Raw genomic sequence first — 18,177 nt, 5'->3', positions numbered from 1 at the left:
GAGCCGGTGACGACAGGCTAGTTTTGCTTGGCGCTTGCACAGGGCGGGGCTCCGGCGCAGGCGCCCGCCGCTGCCACGTGACTCCAAGGAAGCTGGTCGGGCGGTTTGAATCCCTGGGGCAGCAGGGAAAGAGTGCGCGCGCGCGGGGAGGTGAGTGGCGGGAGGGGCGGGCGCGCGCGCGGCCGTTTGTCCCGGCCGGTGCCTGGCGGCGCGGTGCCGAGGTGGTTTGCCACGGGCTACGGCGAGAGGTGGGCGCAGGGCCTGTGTGGCCTCGGCAGCTGGTGGGGGGAAGCGCGCCGTTCCCCGCGGCAGCGGCGGCGATCCCCGTGGTGCGGCCGGCGGAGACCTCTTCCGCCCGTTGTCGGGCGCCTCCGGTCCTCCAGCAGGTGGCGGCTGCCCGCGGAGACAGGCTTTTCGCTCCTGAGCGGAAAGTTGGGCGGGATGGTGTCGCTCTTGTGGTTCAGTTTGGTTTTGATCTCCCCTTCTCTGCCAGGATGCTGGGGGCGTGCGGCATGCAGAGGTGTCAGCAGGAAGCATTAAAGAAGAACCGGGTGATGCTGGCGAAGCAGCTGGTTTTGAAAGAATTGATGGAGCATATGATAGAGAAAGACATCATCACCACCGAGATGATGGAAGTGATACAGGTATGTAGGTCATGCTCGGTACACTGCTACTTCTATTCCCAGTTAAGCTCAGTGTCGTTCTTGGAAGTGGCAACATGGTAAAACTCATATATGCGTTACCTGCATATTTTAATCTGATTACATTTGGAGAACGTGCACAGCAGCAAGGGTGTGTTTGCAACACGTGAAAGGATTGTATGCCTCTCGACAATATGATTATGGTTTGAGATCTACTAAATCACGGAACTGCATGGGGGCCTGTAGTTGTGGCAGGCTGCACTTGATGAGTCAGGTAGTATCTTTTGGTCCTTAGCTGTCATTTTGTACCTCTATTTTTTTTCCATTTGTAAAAGCAAGAATAATATCTGTTTCCAAAAGAGTCTTGTGAGAAAAAGTAAATGAATATATTATAGCCAGCTTGTTGTGGCACTTAAGCTACTTTTATATAAAGAATTTATATTTCATGTGTGTTTTGTAAATTGCTTGAAGAATTTTTGAAGGGAATGAGGAAGTAACTTCCTGATGAATTTTGACTCAGTATGTGTCAAAAGATAGCACAAAATTTCTCTTGCAACATGTTGAGGATACCTGCCAAGGCAGTCTTCCCTGAAATAGTTCCAATCCCTAGTGAAAGAAGACAAAGATACAGCAAGATAGTGAAGAGCAGAGGATGAATCAAGAACTGATGATGTGTGGCTGGTCTGTAGAGATGTTCCGTTGTTGGCCTGCAGTCAGTCACTGAAAGAGAAACCCTCTTGAAGCGGGGACAGTGCCAGAAGAAATAGTTTTGGGAAAAATGCTGCTGTAGTTAATAAGGTTTAAACTGAGAAAGAGAGGAGAAGACTGAGCGTCTTTTCCTCCAGGTATAATTAGGTAAAAGGGAATGCAGCAATACTTTAGACAGTACGCAGGAAGAAAGTGTTGTGATGGAGAAGTCAGGTAAGTGGACCAGCTTTATGGGCAAATTGCACATGATACTATGTATACTCATAAGGAGTAGCTTAAATATATATGAATAGCAGCATCAGTCGGAGCAAGAAAATAGAATAACTTAGACTACTGATACAGAATATGAAGCTGGAAGTAACAGCATAAATGTTTGGGGGGGAATGGAAAGGAGTAGAACAGTGGCAACCTGTAACAATAGTAATGCAAAATGTGCATTGCACTAGAATGACAAATGAAGGTAGAAGTGGCAGGATACTACTGATGATAACAGTGCAATAGACAACAAATAAACAAGAAATAACATGAATAAAAAATGATTGCTTGAGTCAAAAACAAGTTATCTTCTTTCATTCTTCTAGGGTAGTTCTGTGAATTTCTTATAATCTCCTGCACTCTGGGTCAAATGAGAACAAAGGTCTTAGGAATACTGTTAAGGAGAACCATTCCCGAAAAATGTATTCTGACATTAATGGTGGACCTTAGTGGAAATGGGAAGAGACAAATGCCACTGTGTTTGATAACAGAGCATAGATTTTCCTAGATGTTGTAACTGACTGGTTCTCTGTATCCTTCCTCCAAACAAATAGTCATGGAATGAAGATCTGGATGAGTTATTATATTATAAATCATCCTATCTTAAAAATCTCTCAGTTGTACTGGTCATGTGTTTGTTCCATTTATATTAAATGGAAGAATAAACAAATTGGTTCTGGAAACAGTTTATAAAAGTCTACCTTCTTTAAATGAAGTACCACAAGAAAAGTGAAATAAACTGAGAAGCTCAGGTTGCTGAAGAAAGCCTGGAATATCTTCAAGTATGAGCTGCTAAACCAATCCTGAATCTGTATTACAAGTAAGAAAGAGGTGGGAGGGAAGGAGACTGTTGGAAGAACAACTGAAGAGAAAGTGACTGAACTGGATGAAGAGCTCATAAGGCATGTGAAGAGTAAGTAAAGAGTTTATATGTGTAGACTGGAGAAGAATTAATAAATAGAAGCAGCTTGGATGCCAAAAGAAGAAATGGAGAAAGAGTAAGCATTGGCAGGAATGAATTTGAACTGAGGCATCATAAAAGATACTAGACAAAATGAATATTTTCAATCATAATATTTTTTGAAAAGAACAAAGAAAGAATTTGGACCTACTATGTAGTGCAGATGAGGTAAATCTAATCATTATCTAGATGAAGGTCCTGAAGAGAGATTTCAAACACAAAGGCCAAGCAAAGGTGGACAATAAGAATAAAATGTGAAAGTGAAAACAGCCATTTCTAAGATGAAGTCCAAAATCCACTTCATCAGTGTCCTCTTGTCAGGGTGTCAAATGTACTTCCAGAGCTCTGGAAGAGAACTTCAAAATTGCAGTTATGATGGCAAGGGTTTTGTTTTCCTTTTGAAACAAATTGAAGCCTCTATAATGTAATTGTGGGTTAGTAGGTCATGGGGATAGGGATATCTAAATGCTTTATATTGGTTACTAGATGACAATGAAGGGATCAGTGGCTTTGACAAAGTGGCATAAGATCAGTTAGGATATTTGTCAAGGATGTATCCTGTCTGCTTAGATCTTGTATGTATATTCTGGCTCAATAACAAGACTAATACTGTGGAATTTTGATGAAGAATTGAATTCAGAGTATGTCTTACAACCAGTCCATGTTTTACAGATTATCAAATTCATCTGTAGGCATGAAGGTGAATTAAGAATGTATTAGAAAACAGAATGAAAGAAATCTGCTTTAAGAAACTTTTACTCCTGAATATTTGCTGAACATTATTTAGATTAACCCGTAACAGTGGCATTAATGTAGAAGTTACATGAGGAGGTACTGCACTTTGGGTATTTAAGGAACCATTAAGGAAGGAGTTATGCAAAGGCTGATTACTATACATACAACCTGCAGAATATGAACATTATGGAAATATAACTTTTCAATTAACCTTAAGGTCCAATTCTCAAGACAACTCGTGTTCTCAGTTATGATTTATGGCTCAGAGTCATAGACTATGAAGATGTACAAAGTGAAGAAGATTCATGATCTTGAGCTTTAATACTGTCATAAACAGCTGCTGGTCTATTAGAAAGGAAGAAATAATTAATAGGTCCTTTAGAATATCCGCTGTCATTTTACTTTATTAGGGAAGATAAAATTCAGAGGGCTTACAGCAAGATACAAGTAAATGGAGCTGGTTATCTTCTGTGGACTAATAGAGAAGTGCTTACAGGAGAGAGAGGCAAGTATTTTTGTACTTTTTTGAAAGGTATAGGTGAGAATATTGTATGCAATTTTAGTCAGCAGTGTTCTGAAAGACAAAATTTCTGTGGAAACAGGAAAGAGTACTTGTATTGTCAAAGGGAAAAGGCCATAGTTATAAGAGGAGGCTAAAAGAATGTGTCTTGTTTACTCTAGCAAATGAAAACTGATTTATAGAAAATAATTTGTTAAATAAGGGAAAGGACAGGAGAACACTGAAGTCAAAGGACAGTGGCGAATAGGTTCATGAGCATTAGACCAACATGATTTTGCAATATCCTTCTAAACAATATGATGGGACAAAAGCCAAACTACTTTTAAGATCAAGCTTGATAAATTTTATAAAAGGGACTCTATGATGTAAAATCTTCTGTAGCAGTGGTTTACATATCAGACTCGAGGCTTTTTTCTGATCCTATGTTCCTGTTATTGCTAATGTTTTAAGTACTTTTAGTCATTTGTTCTGTGTAACTTATCAACCGTTTCTTATCATCACCAAAAGAGAGATCTTGGATTTAAGTGACATTGTTAATGACTACAGTTGTCAGCACTATTGCCTTGGTTAACCAAAAAGTGTAGGATGAATTCCATGGAAGTGAAAAAACATGCTTTTTGGTACACAGTATTTTAGTACACAGTGTTTCATTATATGTCAGATTTCACAGGGATGACTACTATTTCATAAATTACACAATTCTTTAACAAATGTTCTGTTAATATTCTAACAACTAAAATTTCCTGTGGATGTTTTACAGATATATAGATAGATAGATAGATAGATAAATATCCCTATATATCTATCTATATATCTGTAAAACATCCACAGGAAGTGGATTTTTTATATTTTTATATATATATATACATATATAAAAAAACATATATATAGCAAGTGGGGGGGTTATATATATATTTTTTTCAGTGTTGATTGTTACTGTTTATTGTACAGTACTATAAATTGCTTCATTGCTCTAAATCTAACACTCTATACATGTGTAGTATCTTTTTGGAATTAACTGCATAAAACAAGTATTTTACTTAACACTTTCTGAGGGATTTGTACGTGAGTGCAGGAGACCATAAACAAGCTGTGCAGTAGCGGAAAATGTGGTTTGGGACTTTGTGTATTAGAGGAAATAGAAATTATACAGACATTAACTGGAAGTGAAAGTTTAGAGATGAGAGGATGTGTTACTATGTGTGGTCATGTATGAAGTGCTGTCTTGCTATGTTGTCGTATACTCTTCCCTCTTAAACTAACGTGAACAGCGGGGTGAAATGAACTAGGAAAAACTATTAAAAAGCATCTGGCACAGTTAAGCACGGTGATGGAATATTTACTTGAAGAAAAAAGATTTGTGCTGGGGTGTTTCTGTGAGTGTAGATTCTGTTTCTTCTCTGGATCTAGGCCAAGTCTGGGAGCTTCAGCCAAAATGTGGAATTCCTCAATTTGCTGCCCAAGAGAGGCCCTAATGCTTTCTCAGCCTTCTGCGAAGCTCTGCGAGAAACCAAACAGCAGCATCTGGAGGAAATGATCTTGAAGACAGAATCCAACTTGAGCAATGGGGTTTCAAGGGTACAACAACTTTAAAAATAAAAGGATGGGCTGCATTTGGGATTGGGTATGAGCACAAAGGGATGGTTTTTAAATGTTAAAAGAAATGAGTGTGTACAAAGGACAGAGTGGCTTTTATTAACAAATTGAAACTTGCAATAGTCTGAGGTTAAAAAGAGGGGAGAAGGAATTGGGGAGGAAGAAAGTTTTCTCGCATTCTTATTGATGTCACCAAGAACCTGAAAGCCAGAAAGAAAATATTGTTTCTAAAATCTTTCAATTTGTGTTGAAAGATTCTCTTAGTAGAAAGCTACTAGTCTGATCTGTTGAGGAAGAGAAGGACTTTTCTTTCCTAATTTTGTTTTTCGTTTTCACCTTTTCATTATCTGCAGTTGTTAACACTGGACTAAAGAAAGAATTTAATAAAGATTCAGTATTCTCAGTGCATTGACAAAGATGGGAACTTGCAGTAAGCATATTTCATACTAAGGAAGACCAGATTTTTTTGAGCAGAGAAGTTCCCTTATGAAAAATGTAGGCTTTCTCGGACTACTTTTTCTCCTTTTTTAAATTGCATGTTTCTGTACAAACATGATGAAATTTTGATAGCAACCTAAAAGAATCATTAGACAGATGAAGTTTTGGCAAAAGGTTCTGAGATTAAGGATGCACAGGGGGGATCTGATACCTCAGTGTAATGTTTCCCTACAGGGGATATGAGTAGCAGTAGAGATAAGCAAAGGCAGGAATGAATTTTGCATTGAAAAAAAAAAATAGCGCAGCTGTCTTGTCATAATCCATTTCATTTGGATGTGTATTATGTTTGAAGTCATTTATGTATGTGTGTAAATACCTATCTCTCTGTTCCATGATACTTACAGCCTTGTGCTATGGAAAAAAAATAGAAGACTTTTGCTAATGATTTCATGGATTTATTGGATCTCTTGTAGCTGGAACACTGTTATGGATCATATCTTCCATTCCCTGTCCATGAATCATGTAATTCAAAGAGACCACGCTGGATTGGTGAGTCACACATGACACCATGAATGTTTGACTGGCTATTTGTTTGGTTGCCTATCTCAATTTTAGTGTCGTATCTCAATTTTAGAAGCAAACTTGCCACCACTTTGCTCATCCTCGTAATAGAAGTTTGTCAGTGAATTGAATATATTGTGAACGGATGTTGAAGGCAGAATTAGGCAAGAAAAAGATAGCGGAAGAGCATAGTGGGAGAGAGAAACAATCAGTTTCTATCAGCTTCATTCATTTATACTTATAGGAAACTTTATTACATAAGCAAAACATGTCAACTGTAAAATTTCAGATTTTCAAAGTTTTTCTTCTTTCTTTAAGATTTGTAAGAAACAGTGGCTAACTTAGGTAGTTCTAGAAGTGTAGAAAAATTAATACTGGTTTCTAGCAATATTTTGTAATTTAGTTATACTTCTTTCTTAGCATATAAGTTTAAGTAGAAGGCGTTACATAGGTTATGTGGGCCCAAAACAGATTTTCAACTTCCTTTGAGTGCAGCAAATAAGCATTTTTTTAAGCAGGCATTTGTGACTTAGATCAAGGAACTAGTTGTTGGAATGCATCACCTTGCTGGTTGTTATGTTGTCTCTGGTAATACCTGGAGTACTAATGTTCCCTAATCACTTCTTTAACTGGATGCTGGTTACAGGGAGCTCTTTCTGGTATTAAAGAACAAATGTCTAGGTTTTAAAGGGGGGGGGGGTTAGGTGCAAAGATTCTTTTTTTAGAGCAGATGTTCCTTCAACAGAGAGCTATGTTCAAAAGGCTGCAAAAGGATTTCAAAGGAGGTCATGAATGTTAGTAGCTCAGTTTCTTCAGGACAGGAGAATGAGTGTTTGTCTGCAAATGAAAATTAATTGATTCTCATTCCCTCATCTGCTTCTGTCCAGAGGTAAGGGTTGTTCAGACAGATGAACTAAAAAGGGCATTGCCCTGTATAGAAGTTAGAAACATCTAGTTTGATCACTTATACGAGTATTCAGCATAAAACAAGCAGTGAAATTGTATCCAGTGAGAATGGGAGGTCTTTTATGAAAGAAAAAGCATTATTTTGTTTGAATATTTCTAGTAATAGTTAGTCAACCTCACTGTGAAGGGGATGGGATAGAGTAGAAAACAGAAAAGTGCAGAACTGTAATTTTAGGTGTGAATACTGTTTGCATAATCTGTGCAATTGAATTTGCTAGGCTTTAATTAAAGTTAAACCACAAACAGGGCAGCAAATTAAAAATATAAAGAGTAGAAAAAGTAAGTATACCATTTGAGTAGTCTAGCTTTTTCTGTTATGTTTCATTGTGTGTCTGTAGTCCCTGGTCAAGCAAAATTTTTAGAGGTATGAATAGTATAATACAGGAACATGCCTAAAAGCACATGCTTAAGATTTTGTAGCTTAGGACCTTAATGCAGAGGCTTTGCGGTTAGAATTTTTTTATTTTTGTTATTAATATGCATGTTTCACACAGAACCAGTGGAACGTTCCTGGGATAATGGAGATGGTCCCCCAGTTCCTCCAGTGAAGCACTGCACTCCAGAATTCTATCGTGATCACCAGCACTTGGTAAGTAGTTGATAGACAAAATCTCCTCAAGATATGGAGTGTTTGGATATATCAACTGAAACAACACTACTTACTACTTGCTTGGAAGCATATGCTTCGCTGCAATGTGGATTAGTGTTGTGCCATCTGTGTAACTGAAGTGTTAACCAGTCATGTTCCATTTGATGTAGTTCCCACTTATAAGTGTCAAGAAATTTTGAGAAGGACTGTGACTCTATACATATCTGTGCCTCTGTTTTTTATTCATGAAGAACTCTTTGAAATGTCTTCTGTTTTTTGCTCTGTGTTTGTAAGTTGCCTATATTGTTGCCTCATGTTTATCTATCTGTATCATTATCTACTTTGTCGCTTGTTCTTCTCTGTGCTGAGACACTCTGCAAATGACTGTAAGATATTAGGACTGTGTTTCAGCTTGCTATCACAGTCTTGGCTGTTTTAACTGCCAGCTGGCTTAGGAAGATTCTCTCCTTAGACACAAGAACCAGATCAGAATTCTGTTTTGTACCCGGTAGAACAACCTGGATCGTCTTCTCTAGTTGCAGACATTGTGTAGATAGTGTAATTATGTTTTGTTTATTCTGTTTGTAATGCATAGGTTGGGGGGGGGCATTAGGAAGATGAATCATTTTGTGTAGCAGGACAGCTTCTTCTAGTAGAGATACACAATGTATTAACACTTAATGCTTCTATCACAGATTATACATGCAGCAAAACAGATTTTTTTAACTGTCTGTTGGGGAGGCCTAATTGGGGTGCATCAGTATGGGCCCAACTTGCCTATTTTTACATCTGTCTGTGGTTGCACCCTATTTGGTATCCTCTTTCAGTATTAAACTTCATTTCCAGTTGAAGGCAGTGTTAGTAACCAATTTACTATCAGTTTGCTGTTGTTAGAGTGGAAGGGGCAAGGAGGAACTGAGTTCAAAGACACCTTCCTTAAGTTAGTTTTTTCTCTATTAACGTTTTTTTCCAGCCTCATAACTCTCAGGATCAGTGATTGACAATCTCTTGCTGTTACAATTGCACTCGTGTTATTTTACATTTTTACCTGCTCCGAACAGCAATTAAGAAATGTTATCTAAAATTTACATAATGTCCTAAGGTTGTTGATGTTGATGTTGACCAAAATATGTGGGGTCATGTTGGGGGTGTGTTTGGGGGAAGGGGAGGGAAGGGAAGTTAGCAAGACCTAACAATTTGAAATATAAAATCTGTGTTTCTGTTAAGAGGGGAAATAAGGCAAGCTATTACAACATCTTAATAATGCAACTTTACAGGGACATCAGCTGCAGAGACTTGCAGAAAGAGCTGCCTTAGGACCCTTTGCAATATAAACATTTGATAAATTTAAAAAAAGAAAAAAAAAACACTTCCAAAATTTGACCTCTGCTGCTTTTGTGCCTTCTCAAACTAGATATCTTACAGATTTTCAGTAATTAAGCAGGTATGCAGGGATTGCTATTCTACTCTGAAACTGTATTATTTCCTTGTGCAGGCTAAATTTACCTATATTAAACCTTCTTTGTTCTTCTCAGGCATATAAACTGATATCAGAGCCACGAGGCTTAGCACTTATTCTCAGCAATATGCATTTCAGTAGTGAGAAGGACTTGGAGTACCGCTCAGGGGGAGATGTGGACTGTACTGCACTGGAGATGCTTTTCAAGCATCTTGGGTACCAAGTGACTGTCTTTCATGATCAAACTGCACAGGTAAGTGGGAGATTGCTTACCTCACAACACGTATTATTATGGAACAGATGTCTTTTGTGCTGTAAATTTGGTGTGTTTGTTGGGTTTGTTCCATAACAGGCAGGCCGTTTTTATTTATCCTTGTACATTCACCCATTTTCCCTGTGCAAATATGGGAATCATTAAACACTTTTTTTTCTCTCTTCCAGGAGATGCACAATGCATTGCAGAGATTCTCTAAGCTGCCAGATCATCGGGATGTGGATTCCTGCATTATAGCCTTACTTTCCCATGGTGTGGAGGGTGGGGTTTATGGCACTGATGGCAAACTACTACAGGTATATTCCTGTGACCGATGTGCTCTAGATTCCGTTGTTACTTTCCTAGATGTAAAGAGAAAAAATTAGGAGGGGAAGTGATGAGGAGACTGAGGATCTACTTTTTTAAAAAAGGAAAAATAAGAGCATGTGAGAAGCAAAGTGTGGGGGTGCTGTGAGAGATCTGGAAGATAAGGAATGGTGTAGAAATAGGGCAGATAGGAACCAATTAGTTCATTCTCTCCTCCCATACAAGTACTAGTGTGCATCAAATGAAACTAATGGGAGTAAGGTTGAAAATAAGCAAAAGGAGATGTTTGTCACACAGTGAATAGTTGACCTGGGAAACTTCTTACAAAAAAATGTTAAGAATACAAAATATTTATATGGGTTCAAGAGGAGACTGGACATCTTTGTAGGTGATGCTGAAAGTTACAAAATACATATAAAACACCCAACTCAAAAAGTTTCTGAGCTAAAAATGTTTAGAGGCTGGGAGGGACAGTATTAGAGCGATCTGTCAGGTATAATTGCCCTGCTTTTATACTCCTTCCTAGGTATTTGTGTATGGCCACTGTCAGACACAGGATACAGAGCTGGATGGACCTGTGGTCTGACCAGTGTGATTGTTTGGAGGGGAATTAAATAAGTGAAATAAAGGGGAAAATATCAAGAGTAGTGAGGTAATAACCAAAATACAGTGAAGTAAAGTGAGCCATTTAGGTTGCAGCTCACAGAAGGCTGCAGTGAAGAATACTTACCTTATTTCTTCTCTTAGTTGCAGGAGGCTTTCCAGCTCTTTGATAATGCAAACTGTCCAAATCTCCAGAATAAGCCCAAAATGTTCTTTATTCAGGCCTGCCGGGGAGGTGAGTGTCCAAATACTAAAAGCCATGTATTTGGCATGCCATTAAGGCTCATTTGCACACATACACACCCTCACATTCAACTTGCTGTCAACTCTCCTCTTTCAGGAGAAAAGCTTCTCTCAGGTGTAAGTGGAACCCATATTCACCTCCCTCTGCCCTGCTGCTGCCACTGCATATGTTGCTCTGTAAGTGTCTTTCGCTCTGCATGAGGTGTGTGCATTGACTTGCAGACCCCAGAGCACCTTAGTAATGGAAAGCCCTGTCATATTCCATATCATATGCTGAAGCTTTCTCTTGCTATGCCTGAAATAGAGGTAGTGAGGCATATGGTGTTCTAATTACAGCACAGCATGGAGTGGTACATTAGCACTGGAATCTTGTCTGAGGTCCTGTCTTTCTCTTGATCCTAGATATGTTGCATCTCTTGTGTTGGTGTTTCTTGAGTTGGCTCCAAGTCTTTTTCCTTCCCCCTGCCCCTTTCCTGCTCTCGCAACCTTCATCTGACCTTTCCTTATGCCCTTTTTCATATATTATTGCAGTTATAGAATTCTTTCCTTAGTTCTCATAGACTTGTGGCTTTTTTCACTCTTCATGTTCCTATTGTTTTTTATCATTTCTACTAATTATTTTGCTCCTTTTGTAACTAAATATGGTGTGTAACAAACTAGCTTTCAGATCTGCTGATGACTAAATTTTTCCCTGAAATGTTTGCACTTTTTGAGCACTGCTGTGAAACTGCAGATACTCCAAAGAGAAGTTCTGTCATGGAAAACTTTTTTTTTTTCTCTTGTGATAGAGAAGCCTGAAATATCCTTTCTAGTGTGCATGCTTTTCCCCCTTCTCTTCCCTTGTCCCTTGCAATTTTCTCCCTTCTTTTTCATTTTTAGCTGAGCTTTATATTTTGTCCTCCACCGAAGTGCACATTTCATTCAACTGTTATCTACACGAGTTTAATTCTAATGCAGAAAAATTCTAATCTCTACAATAAAAATATTTTAGATATCAATAAAAATACTTGATCCTTATAGCATTTGGGAATATTACAATATATGTGTTTACAATATGAATTTAATGTGATTGCTTTCCTGATGTTATTTAACTGTCAGATATTCTTGAAGAGAAGTGAATGTACAGTCTCCTATCAGTGTGGAAATACGTGTAATAAGCCAGTATTGGCAGCTTACCTAATTGTTTTTTTGACTGTAATGTTACCACAGTTGTTCTGTCCACATAAACAAAATAGGCTTGGCCTTCCTTTTCCCAAGAAGGTGTCAGTTAGGAAAGAGTAAGAAGCTTTCTCTACAACACGCTGTACACTGGGATATTGCAATAGGCAAACGACTGAGACTTGAGCAACTGAAAGGGAAAAATCTTGTAGTTTAAAGAATAAACTGCCTTTTATTAACCTTTCTTGTAAACTTTCATTAATAGTTGGAAGGCAAAGCTACTTGTGAATTAAATAAGCTGCCAGCAAAAGTGTATAGTTTCTCTAGTTAGCATTCAAAGGTTAGACTAGCCAATACTGCTTTCTTAAAAATTCATATTTAAAAGGCTATAAAAGTAGTCTGAGAGATTTTAGATTAGTTATGAATATCTTAATCCCATGCGCATTAGCTGGAACCAGTTGAAACAAAATGGAAATGCATAGGTTATTCTTTCTCCCTAACTATATGTAAAATAGTTGTCTCTCTTCTATTAATAACACATTCAAAAATGTAGATAAAGAAGAGCTGGTACTACTTAATTTCCAAAAATCCTTTTGCCAGAGTCTACTAAAGAATTAAAGTAGTCCACTTATTGTCGTGGATCAAAAATTGGTGGCAACAGAAAGCAATGGAAAAAGACAAATAGTCGGAGTTCACTTCATTTCAGAGGCTTTAAAGCTGATTAGCTGCTGGGGTTAATATAGTAGATAATTCAAAAAAATGAAGAACTGTGGCAAATGATGGCAGATGTGCAGTTGGCAGTTACTTAAATCAATCAGGGCAAGAAGGGTCTGTGTGAGGAACTTCAGGGAAATACAAACGGGCTGGATCAGTTTGCATACCAGTTACTGGTGATATAAATTAGAGGTTAAGCATTCAGAAGAATGACTTGATGGCATTAATTGTTTACACTTTTCAATTAACATTGGCAAGTGAACTGGGATGGTGTTTGAAGAAAAATTAATAATGACTTCTACTTCTTCTGAAGCTTTGATCAAAAACACTTTGACTTTACACTTTATGGGATGATGACAGTGTGGATAATATAGTTTCATTATAAAATTACCTGTGTCATCTTATCTGAAATAACATACATTATGAACAGTACTCTAAATGTTTAAGAAGGCATAGAACTAAAATGGTTTGGAGAAGTGTGAGGAAAACCATGAAAAAAAAGTGTGGTGAAAACTCCTTAAAGAGAGGATGAAGGTATTCATTAAATCTTGAGCTGTAGCGCCTTAGTTGTAGGCTAAATCTAGCCTGTCTATAGTCACATTGCTCCCACTTCTCCTTTTATTCTGGAGGAAAAGAAGAATGACCTTGCCGCCCTATGAACTAACCATCCCCTGTGCATAATTATGAGCTGCCACCAGCAGTACTGCTTATATGTGGGAAGAAGGGTTAGAAATGCATTTCTTAGGCACAACCTAGCAACTAAAACCTAGAGCCATCCTAACCAGTAGGCCTCTGAGGTGAACACTTAACACTTTTTAAACCTAAATTCTGGCCCATGCTATTAGGAAGAAAGGAGAATAAGAGATTTTCATCTTATAACACAAGAAGAAAGGACAAAATCATATAGAAAGTCTGTAAAAGCTATTCCTAATGTAGTTTCATTTTTATTGCAACATACCTGGACTGTTAAAGTTATTGCAACCAAGCAGTTATTCTAGATTAAAATGGAAACTGTTAACAACCAATTGAGAATATCCAGAATTGTCATAATAAATCTAATGAATCCTGGAATCACAGAATCACAGAATCACTGAGGTTGGAAGGGACCTCTGGAGATCATCTAGTCCAACCCCCCTGCTCAAGCACGGTCACCTAGAGCACATTGCACAGGATTGCATCCAGGCGTGTTTTGAATATCTCCAGAGGAGGAGACTCCAAGGACATTAAATGTTCTCCAGGTTTTAAACTAATGTCCACATGTGCTAGAGATCTCTGTCTTTAGTGTTTGGGGTCAAATTATTTTGCATTTTCCTATTGCAGAATTTATGCTTCTCATTGAAGCAAGTGATATTATAGGCAGGATTTTGAACTAGATGAGTTATTTGGTCTGTGTTTTTTGATTTTTCTTGTGCATATATCTTAGAGACTAAATGTATAGTTCTCTTTGAGTTCTGTAATAAGTTGGTAGTTAGCATTGCAAACTAGACTAGACATTTTTGCAATTTCTGTGATATCAAAAGTGGGAAAGAGAAACTTTTAGGGCTAGGCATCACATCCTTCATGCTTCATGAAGAACGACCAAAAACTTTTGCTTTGTCGATTACCCCTCAGTCTGCATAGGAAGGGAGGGAAGAAAAATCCAATCAGCATGCAGACTAACAGTCACATCAGGCTGAACAGGTTGAGCACTTGTTGGTATCTGCATTAGTTTGTGCAGAAGAACTTGCAGATAAGTTTTAAAAACAGCTGAAAAAGCTAATAGTTCATGCAAAAGCTGTCTGCTTTACAACAGTTGTGGGATTGCTGACCAGGACTCAAAGATAATGATGGAATACAGGAAAACTACATCCTAGAATTTAGGATAATTTCTCCCCTTCCTTTTTTTCCCCTCCTCCTCATTGTTCCCCTAGATGAGACAGACCGGGGAGTGGATCAAAGAGATGGGAAAGAACGGTCAGATTCCCCAGGCTGTGAGGAAAGTGATGCAAACAAGGAAGAAAATCTCAAGCTACGTCTGCCTACACGGTCTGATATGATCTGTGGATATGCTTGTCTGAAAGGTACTAGGGAGAGGCCCTAGTTCTTGGGGCCTAAGGAGGTTGCATTTGTCTGTCTTCCCTCAGGAACTTCATCATATACACTCTTTATTCTCAGGCACTGCTGCCATGCGAAACACCAAGCGTGGATCCTGGTATATCGAGGCTCTCACCTCTGTGTTTGCAGAGGACTCCCGAGACACTCATGTAGCTGACATGTTGGTGAAGGTGAGCTAGAGTATCTTTCCTGTCCCACATTTACCAGGTTTCTCAAGAGCCCTCCATTGGTTCAACTTGCCAGGTTTAATCTACTCTTAAAGCAAGTGTTCTTGTCCTATTCTTTGCGAAACAATTACTTTCTACTCCATTAATGTACAGAGAACTTCTTGTCATAGTTATTGCTAGCAGTTAGGTAGAATTAATGGTACGGTTCCACAGCAGTTTAATCAAAGTAAAGAATGGTGTGTTTCTTTGACTCCTTCTCTTGTACTTGTGTGACCATCTGGTGAATTTATGAGGAGAATTAATCTGGCTTAAAAGGAATCACTTTTCTTGTATAGCGATAATTTTATTTTTCAGATAAGTTCATTCCCTGAACTGGCTCACCATATAGCCGCGCAAGCACTTGGACTAATACAAGGGAAAGGTTAAGAATATGGGGGGAAGTCAGCAATGTGACCATGATAACCTGATCTGCTGTGGAACTGCACCCTAGTTCTGAATGCTTCCTGTAGTTTAGAAAGGCAGTATACAGGGGACTACTTGATAAGTCAAATAAAATAACTTATGAGTAAGGCAGGTGATGACACTTTCCTTACTTCTGTTTTATTAATTATTCCAGTAATTTTTTTTCTCTCATTTTTAGGTGAATAGACAGATCAAACAAAGAGAAGGTTATGCCCCAGGCACAGAATTCCATCGCTGTAAGGAAATGTCAGAATACTGTAGCACACTCTGTCGGGACCTTTACCTGTTTCCTGGCTACCTGGCACGAAATTAACCCTGCCAGTTCTATTGGAAGAGTTATACTGCCAAAGCTGAACTCTTGAGTATGGTTGTCTACGTTTCTTTTCTTGCGGACTTTGATGTCAGGTGCCCAAGCAAGGAATGCTTGTTTATGTCTGGCTAGGCCAATTTTTGAAGTCTTTTTCTAAAATAATCTGGCAACTATTGGTAATCTGATTCAATTCAGGGTTTAAAGTTGTAATGTCCTGGCGTATTCCATATGTATAGATGTTGATGAACAGATCAGAACTGGAACTAGGAAGAAGTGGCAACATCCTTTGGAAGGAGACATAAGGGTACTTGTAAGCAACATGAATGCAAAAAAGGAAACTGACTATTCATATAGATTTTTGGAAAAGTCTTTCTGAAATGAAAATTATTCATAAATTGCTATTTATGCTTTTATATCAACATTTTTAAGTAATTTTGCTTGGTTCTTCATGCAGCACAGTCACATCCTGTGCATGTTAGAAAAGGACTCCCTTGTGAAAGAGAATCCTTCTCCTTTCTAAAATGCTACTGTTTCAGTACTTGACACTTCACAATTCATCACTTAAAGTCTAACTTTGCACATACTCCTTCTGTAGCCAAGTTATCAGAACCACAAGACATCCCAGGTTAGCAGGAAAATAAATGGAGTTACTGGACTCCCTGTATGCGGGAATGGGTCTCCATAAACTGCCCCAGAAATAGTTTTGAATCTAGAAATTCTAGATTAGCTCCCCTTGGTCCCAAATGTGAGCAACGGTGTAGAGTATCACTTTGATGAATTAGTTTGCCATTGTAGCTACATGTCACAATAAATACAGCATTCAGACACTCCATCAACTTCTCAGCAGTCTATAAATTGCACTATATGACTGAAACCCCACAACAGTGTACAGAAGGATCTTGTCTTTTGTTTGTTTAATTAACAAAATTATTCAAGGAAGCTCTTTACAGTCTAAGCATATTGCTTGGATTATTCATCATTGCAGTTTGTTTCCCTTTCATTTAAAAGGGAAGAATTTCACATTATGATCACCCTTATTCTGTGAGTTTTCTTCCTTCAGCCATGATCATTTAAAGCTGTTTGTTTAGCCAGTATTGTTTGCAAAGTGTCACTATAACTGGTCAATCAGAAATGCAGTGGCATAATCCATCACTTCTTTTGGAAGTTTCCTACGCATTCTCTTCATACTGTAATTTGCCTCATGTCCTGTTTCAGTTGCTGCCATGTAATGTGATGGGGGAGATGGGCATTGTTCTGTTTTGTGGTAGCCTAAATCCTGATATACTGGATTACGTACTGACTACAGTCTGTATACTTGAGTCTCTGTCTTCTCTATTCTGTCACAGTAGGTTGACAGTTCCTGCCTTGTTCTTTTTATGTAAGTGTGGCTTTTTTTAATCTGTGTTTCAAGATAGAAATGAATAGGAAGCACAAAGGGATGCAGTTTATCTTGCACACAACACGTGATAAGCAGATCTAGGATCATACTTGCCAATGGATGCCTTACTCTAATGTTAAGATACCAATTTAGGGGTGTTGTTTCTCCCTGGAATATAAACATTTTCTTCCTGAGTGCTCCTTCTTTGAAATGGTAAGAATTACCTTTCTGTAGGATTGCATCAAGTTGCATTATCACTGCCACTTTCGTATATACTTTTTGTATACCTATATTTTACTGCCTTGAGGTGTCAAAATAAAGAACTCTTGTTTGATTAATCTGTACCATATCTTCCCTTTGGAGAACTATATCTCTGCACAGAAATGAAACTTCTGTATAAGGAGAATTTTGCATAATTTCTTAAGATAGTATCTTCCAGAGTTCATGTTTGTTTCTTTATTTTGTTACATAGTTAGTAATTTGAATGTGGCATGCCTATTCTGATGGAACACACACATCCTTACAACAGTGCTCAATCAGGAAGAAATGTGTGTTGATGGGTACCCAGTACATGGGGTCCTGCAAAATCTTGAATAAATTCAGGATTATTAGTGTATCTTTGTAGAAAAACTGTGATTAAATCCCAATTGATTATACTGAGAAAGTAGACATAAGAAGTGTCTTAATTATTCTCTGTTTTCATATACCTGTTTCTGTGAAGTTACAAATAATAGAAACATTGCTCTGAATGCATTTTGCTCTCACCATATATCATTGCCATAACAAGATGGTATCTTGTTTTTCAAATCCACACAGTGGTGCGATTCCCTGCAGACTCAGATGGTGCTTGTAGGATGCAAATAAGGAAGCTGAATGAAACCAAGTCCTTACATGAGTAAAGAATATCTTTACTCCAGATACTAGTCTCTTGTGCTTTTGAGTGAGTGTCAAGAACAAAATAGGCAAAATACACGTACCCTAGTGTTGTAGGTAAAAAAATAAAATAAACAAATAAATAAATAATAACTTAAATTGTGAA

At 38.2% G+C, this 18,177-nt stretch overlaps 1 protein-coding gene across 2 annotated transcripts; it reads left to right on the top strand.

The window, feature by feature from the left end:
- The first annotated feature begins 55 nt into the window (after positions 1 to 55).
- On the top strand, positions 56 to 17,476 carry CASP2 (caspase 2). Of its 2 annotated transcripts, XM_067303574.1 has the most exons (11): positions 56 to 150; positions 494 to 644; positions 5,231 to 5,398; positions 6,328 to 6,403; positions 7,876 to 7,970; positions 9,506 to 9,682; positions 9,871 to 9,999; positions 10,757 to 10,847; positions 14,638 to 14,787; positions 14,882 to 14,991; positions 15,629 to 17,476. In XM_067303574.1, exons 2-11 carry the CDS (start codon positions 495 to 497, stop codon positions 15,761 to 15,763), a joined length of 1,281 nt encoding a protein of 426 aa, XP_067159675.1. In that variant the 5' UTR covers positions 56 to 150; position 494; the 3' UTR covers positions 15,764 to 17,476. The 2 variants fall into 2 exon arrangements, with proteins under 2 accessions (XP_067159675.1, XP_067159679.1); XM_067303578.1 differs by lacking the exon at positions 5,231 to 5,398.
- Positions 17,477 to 18,177: the final 701 nt, after the last annotated feature.

Source organism: Apteryx mantelli, chromosome 1 (assembly GCF_036417845.1).
Source record: "Apteryx mantelli isolate bAptMan1 chromosome 1, bAptMan1.hap1, whole genome shotgun sequence".
Taxonomy (NCBI): domain Eukaryota; kingdom Metazoa; phylum Chordata; class Aves; order Apterygiformes; family Apterygidae; genus Apteryx; species Apteryx mantelli.
The sequence above is the reverse complement of the archived record's forward strand: the minus strand, read 5'-3'. Positions and strand labels throughout refer to the sequence as shown.

What these genes read in the sequence shown, in the direction of transcription:
- CASP2 (XM_067303574.1), top strand. Translation starts at nt 495, where the DNA reads ATGCTGGGGGCGTGCGGCATGCAGAGGTGTCAGCAGGAAGCATTAAAG. An exon ending in AGATGATGGAAGTGATACAG is followed by an intron (nt 645 to 5,230) that starts GTATGTAGGTCA and finishes CTCTGGATCTAG; the next exon opens with GCCAAGTCTGGGAGCTTCAG. An exon ending in ATCGTGATCACCAGCACTTG is followed by an intron (nt 7,971 to 9,505) that starts GTAAGTAGTTGA and finishes TGTTCTTCTCAG; the next exon opens with GCATATAAACTGATATCAGA.